Source organism: Aegilops tauschii, chromosome 1, assembly GCF_002575655.3.
Source record: "Aegilops tauschii subsp. strangulata cultivar AL8/78 chromosome 1, Aet v6.0, whole genome shotgun sequence".
Lineage (NCBI taxonomy): Eukaryota > Viridiplantae > Streptophyta > Magnoliopsida > Poales > Poaceae > Aegilops > Aegilops tauschii.
In genome coordinates this window covers 237,814,942-237,821,122 of record NC_053035.3, presented here as the reverse complement: position 1 = coordinate 237,821,122, position 6,181 = coordinate 237,814,942, and the positions used below count along the sequence as shown (strand labels likewise).

At 55.2% G+C, this 6,181-nt stretch overlaps 1 protein-coding gene across 1 annotated transcript; it reads right to left on the bottom strand.

Moving 5' to 3' along the window:
* Positions 1-4,164: 4,164 nt before the first annotated feature.
* Positions 4,165-5,303, bottom strand: LOC141028113 (uncharacterized). The gene is made up of 3 exons (XM_073505994.1): positions 5,054-5,303; positions 4,540-4,922; positions 4,165-4,329 (listed from the first exon to the last, which is right to left on the bottom strand). Exons 1-3 carry the CDS (start codon positions 5,301-5,303, stop codon positions 4,165-4,167), a joined length of 798 nt encoding a protein of 265 aa, XP_073362095.1.
* Positions 5,304-6,181: the final 878 nt, after the last annotated feature.

Here is a 6,181-nt window from a genome sequence, read left to right as displayed (position 1 = left end):
TCACGTCCGTGACAAGTAGACCGACTCCTGCCTGCATCTACTACTATTACTCCACACATCGACCGCTATCCAGCATGCATCTAGAGTATTAAGTTCATAAGAACGGAGTAACGCTTTAAGCAAGATGACATGATGTAGAGAGATAAACTCATGCAATATGATATAAACCCCATCTTTTTATGCTCGATGGCAACAATACAATACGTGTCGTTTCCCCTACTGTCACTGGGATCGAGCACCGCAAGATTGAACCTAAAGCTAAGCACTTCTCCCATTGCAAGAAAGATCAATCTAGTAGGCCAAACCAAACTGATAATTCGAAGAGACTTGCAAAGATAACCAATCATACATAAAAGAATTCAGAGAAGATTCAAATATTGTTCATAGATAATCTTGATCATAAACCCACAATTCATCGGATCTCGACAAACACACCGCAAAAGAAGATTACATCAAATAGATCTCCAAGAGAATCGAGGAGAACTTTGTATTGAGATCCAAAGAGAGAGAAGAAGCCATCTAGCTAATAACTATGGACCCGAAGGTCTGAGGTAAACTACTCACACATCATCGGAGAGGCTATGGTGTTGATGTAGAAGCCCTCCATGATCGATGCCCCCTCCGGCAGGATGCCAGAAAAGGCCCCAAGATGGGATCTCACGGGTACAGAAGGTTGCGGCGGTGGAATTAGGTTTTCGTGCTTGCTTCTGATGGTTTGGGGGTACGTAGGTATATATAGGAGGAAGAAGTAGGTCGGTGGAGCCACGAGGGGCCCACGAGGGTGGAGGGCGCTCCTGGGGGGTGGGCGCGCCCCCCTGCCTCGTGGCCGCCTCGTTGGTTGCTTGACGTCCACTCCAAGTCCTCTGGATCACGTTTGTTCCAAATATCACGCTCCCGAAGGTTTCATTCCGTTTGGACTCCGTTTGATATCTTTTTTCTGCGAAACTCTGAAATAGGCAAAAAACAGCAATTTGGGCTGGGCCTCCGGTTAATAGGTTAGTCCCAAAAATAATATAAAAGTGTATAAATAAGCCCATTAAACATCCAAAACAGAATATATAATAGCATGGAACAATAAAAAATTATAGATACGTTGGAGACGTATTAGTCAGCCGGCAAGAGAGAACTCAGCGAGAGAGAACCCGGCAATAGAGAAACTGACAAGAGAGAACCCGGCAAGAGAGAACCCGGCAAGAGGAAAAGAAAGGAATCAAGAGCTTACCATAGGCGGTGGATCTGCGCGGGAGTACGACCGCTTGCCGAACCGCCACTCCTCCGGCTCGAGCTTGAGGTTGGCAATCTCATTCACCAGATAGGCCACCTCTGCAGTCGGCATCTCCTTGGTGCACATCGGGCATGGGTCGCGATGCCCACTCATCTGGCTTATGGCGTGAGGCCGGCCTTGAAGCGAGAGGACTCAGCGCACCACGAAGGCGACTAGCAAGTCAGACGCCTTGAGGCCCTCTGACTCCTTCATCACCTTGAGGTGGGCGATGGCGGCGGAGGCGTCGGGCGACAGCGGCTTCGGCTTGAAGACCCAATTTGTGCGGGGCTCGGCAGGCGGACCGGCCATGTAAGCCGGCAAGTTGATGAAGTCGATCTCCGGGTTGACGTTCTTCACGTAGAAGTACGACTTCTGCCACAGCTTGACCGACTGTATCAGCTTGATGGCTGGGAAGGCGTTTCTAGCACCCGGGCGCCGCACGGCAATGAAAGCCCCACATTGGGCCACCTCCTCCTTCGCGGAGGTACCAAGCTTGGTGTAGAAGAAGGCCCCCCAGAGCTCGAGGGTGGGGAGGATGCCAAGATAACCCTCGCAAAGGGTGACGAAAGCCGACAGCAGCACCACCGTGTTCGGTGTAAGGTGGTGCGGCTGGAGTCGGTAGAAGGTCAGGAACGAGTTAAGGAAGCCACTCACCGGTAGGCAGAAGCCATGGAGGAAGTGCGAGCGGAAGATGACACGCTCACCTTCCTCCGGCGCCGGCGAGATCTCGTCGGCGGGCGGCACGCGCTTCTTGATGTAGCCCGCGCCAGGAAGCCGCCGCATGTCGCGGAGGAATGTGAAATGGTCTTCATGGACGTTGGAGCCGTCCCAGTCGCCGGAGCGCTCCATGACGGCCCGAGCTCGACGAAGACGAACGGCGGTGACGAGCGTACGAGCCCGCAGCGGAGCGGCGAGAGAGCTTAGGAAGAAGAAGCTCGAGGGCAATGACGAGCCGCGGCAGCACTTTGACGGAGCGCGAGTGTGGCGGCGGCGAAGGAAAGGAAGAAGCAAGAGGAGACGAGGGAGAGGAGAACGCGCGTGCCTTTGCCGCTCCCCTCCTCCCCCGATTTATAGCCCTTGGCTGCGAAGCCGAGGGGGCGGGGCGTGGGGTCGTGGGATTAACTGCGCCCACGTCCCCACGACCCTGCATTTACCACATGGTAAAGATGCGTGGTAATGGCGCGAGGGATCCCAACCGCCCCGCCTCGGCCGCAGCTGATCCGCACGCGCGCCGAGGCCTGGTAGTGGCGGGCCTGACCTGCAGCATGTCCCGTCATGCTCTTGGGCTGGCTGGCCGGCCTGGCTGGCTTACGCCGCGTGGCGTGCGAGCGGCGGGCGGCAAGCCTAGATGCCTAGCTAGCGCGCCACATGGTTCCCACCTTGGCGGTTCAAAATTCATCAAGCGGCCATCTGCCGTGTCCAACTCCTAGCAGTCGACATACCAGAAGACGTACAAGACGAGCAAACAAGACTACATAGAGTAGGAAGCTGCAGGGGCACCCCGCCTTGTCAGTCGCGGCGACCCACCAGCTTCGGGGACTATTGTCGGAGTTATTGGCCATGGGTAGCCTCATCTGCCCCCCCATGACATTTCAAGACATCGGGGCCAACTGCGCCCCTCAAACCTCAATGCATGACCGCTGCCTTCTTGAGGCCGGCTGGTCCAAGCGGCCGGCTGCTGAAAGGCGGCGGGCCCCAGAAGACGGCCACGAAGCATGCCGCCTCCTAGCAGGCGGCCTCCAGAGAGGTCGGTTCCAAGCAGGCGGCCCCAGGCGCCCTCAAAGTTTGCACCCTCATGAATGCGATAAGACAGGGCGTGGCTACAGCGAAGCCTGCCAACCCCGAATCCAGGACGGGTCGTGGCCACAGTGCGCCGTACCAGCCGGAGATCTCCTGCGTGGCACGGCGCTGTGGCCCCTCTGCCCGTGACATCACCCAAGTCAGAAGGACCATGTTCCCACGACGGGCTGTCGGTACAGCCCGCAGGCGGCGGGCCCTACCTACCAGTGAGAAGCTAGAAGGCGGCGAGCCTGGCCAGTCGTCTTGGGGGAGAGGCCGACACCCCGCAGGCGGCCCTCCCCCTTCCTAGGAGTATGTGTGTCATTAACCAGAAGAGATGGGGAATGGCTACAGTGAACGCCCGCTAGGCGGCGGGACTGTAGCCACGCCTTCCCCGACAAAGCAAGCGCCATTAGAGGCACGACTACAGTGACGAGCAGCCGGCAAGACCCGCAAGCGGCGGGCGCGGCCTGTCGGCCAAGTATGAGACAGCCGGCGGGGCCCACCAGTGGGCGGGCCCCAGCAGCCAGCGGAGAAGCCGGCCACAAGAGACACTGACGGCCTGGGCCTACACCCGACCAGTTTACCATTGTACCCCTGGGGGTGGTAGGCCTATATAAACCCCCAGGGCACCCATGCAAAGGGTCCAGACCCTTAGATTACACAACCACGCATATAGACAAAGGAGAAAGCTAGCCTAGCCCTTCTTCCTCCTCTAGCAAACAGCTCAAGGAGCATCTTGTAGCTACTCGTTGATATAGTGAGCATGCGGAGACCCCGTAGAGCAGGACTAGGGGTGTTATCTCCTAGGAGAGCCCCAAACCTGGGTAAAGTTCGCCGGCGCACGTGTCTACGCCTCATCCCGCTTCCTGGCACTGGCGACGTCTTACTATCCCCCACCATGATAAGCCACCCGTTGGCATATGTCGCACCAAAACCCCGACAAGGGATTTAGTGGAAAAGCAACCGGAGGGCTCCAGTCGCCAAGATATGCCGTCCTGGGTGTCCTCAACGTTCATCGGGAGGAGGGCGATGTCCTGGAGGAGAGCATCCCATGCGGCCATTTCAGGCGGGCCAAAGGGGCGACATAAGGTGAGGCGCCCTAAGTCAATAAGGGTCGTCTAGACAGATACCGGAGGGTCCACCGCAATGGCAAAGAGCTCTGGAAATCTCGCGGCCAGGGGTAGGTCGCTGATCCACCGATCAAACCAGAATAGGGTCGAGGACCCAGTGCCAACTGAGATGGACGTGCCGATGAGGAGCACAGGAAGCAGCTGGATGACGGCCTGCCAAAACTGGGAACCACCAGATCGCTGACAGAATGCGAGTGGCTGGCCCCAAAGGTACTTGTTCTGGATGATGGTGAGCCAAAGGCCGCCATCACCATTGGCAATGCGCTAGAGCCAACGGGTCAGGAGGGCACTGTTCATGCGCTGGGAGGACAAAATCCCAAGACCGCCCTGGTCCTTGGGTTTGCAAATATCGGGCCAGCTCACCATATGGTACTTCTGCTTATCACCCTCACCAGCCCAGAAGAATCTGGATTGGTACTTCGCAATTTCCTGATGGAGCATCTCATGCAGGCTATAGAAGCTCATGAGGAACCAAAGAAGGCCCGCAAGCGAGGAGTTGATGAGGATCACGCGAGCGGCCTTCGACAGCCAGCGCCCTTTCCAGGGCTCAACCCGATGTTGCATCCGGGTCACCGTGGGGCGAAGGTCAGCCACGATGAGGCACGAGTCACTAATGGGGATCCCCAGGTAGGTCGTGGGGAAAGAACCCAACCGACAGTTCAGTCGGTCCGCTATAGCCTGGGCTTCAGCCATAGAGTACCCAAGAATCATCACTTCGCTCTTATTGAAGTTGAGAGCCCCGACATCTATTGGAAGCACAGGAGGAGGAACTTCAGGTTGGCAATGTCCTAAACTGTGCCCTCCACCATTATTATGGTATCGTCCGCATATTGTAGGAGGGAGACCCCTCCCCCTTCGACCAGATGGGGGACGATACCGCGAATATGGCCAGCAACTTTGGCCTTATCAAGGATGATGGCAAGGGCATCAACCACCATGTTCAACAGGAATGGCGAGAACGGGTCACCCTGACGGACCCCACAAAGGGTGGGGAAGTAGGGGCCGATCTCACCGTTAATGTTCACAGTGGTCCGACCGCAGGAGACGAGCTGCATAACTCTGGTCACCCACCGGTCGTCAAAGCCCTTGCGGAGCAGCACTTCCCACAAGAAAGGCCAGTGGACCATGTCGTACGCTTTGTGGAAGTCGAGCTTCAGGAAGACCGCGCGATGGTGTTTCACCCGGACCTCGTGCAGGACTTCGTGGAAGACCAACACCCCATCTAAAATAAATCGGGCAGCCTCCTAGAACTAGGGGGATGAAGCCAGCGTTGAAGAGGTCTTTCGTACTGCGAGCCATCTGGTTTTTGTCCTGGCGCGTTTGTCGTTTCTTTCCCTTTTGGTTTCTCTTCTTCCTTGATTTCCTTTGTTTCCTCCGGGCAATAGTCGCTGGTTTATGGGTCCAGTTTGTGTGTTTGCCGTCGCTGCGGCTTGTTCAGTTGTTGGCCTGCGCTCGTCGGAGTTTGTTAGATACCTCTCATGCGAGGCTTATGCAAACATCTTGCAGGCGATGGGGGAGGTATCGAACAAACTCCGACGAGCGCAGGCCAGCTTAGCCCCTTTAATTTCTCGATATATTTTTAGCTTTGACGTCATAGCTTCTGACTCCCAGCTCCGCTGCTGCCTCCATCCATTTGTTTCGATCCTATGGACCAGGTCTTAGTTACTAGTCTTAGCTTGTACGCAAATTGTCTATCTCTAAGAAGTCAAATACATCCATATTTGTGCTCATTTATGTTGATGATATTATTGTTACAAGATCATCGATCAAATGATGCCATATCAGATTTATTGGGAGATCTAAACTCGGAATTTTCTCTGAAAGATTTAGGAGATTTGCACTATTTTCTTGGCATTGAAGTAAAAAGGAACAAACAAGGTGGCCTTCATCCGTAGAAAAATATGTAACTGATATTTTGAGCGGTGTTGGAATACAGGGGTGCAAACAATCACCAAATACACTATCCAGTATAGAAAAATTGTATCTTGTAGAAGGAACCCCTCCT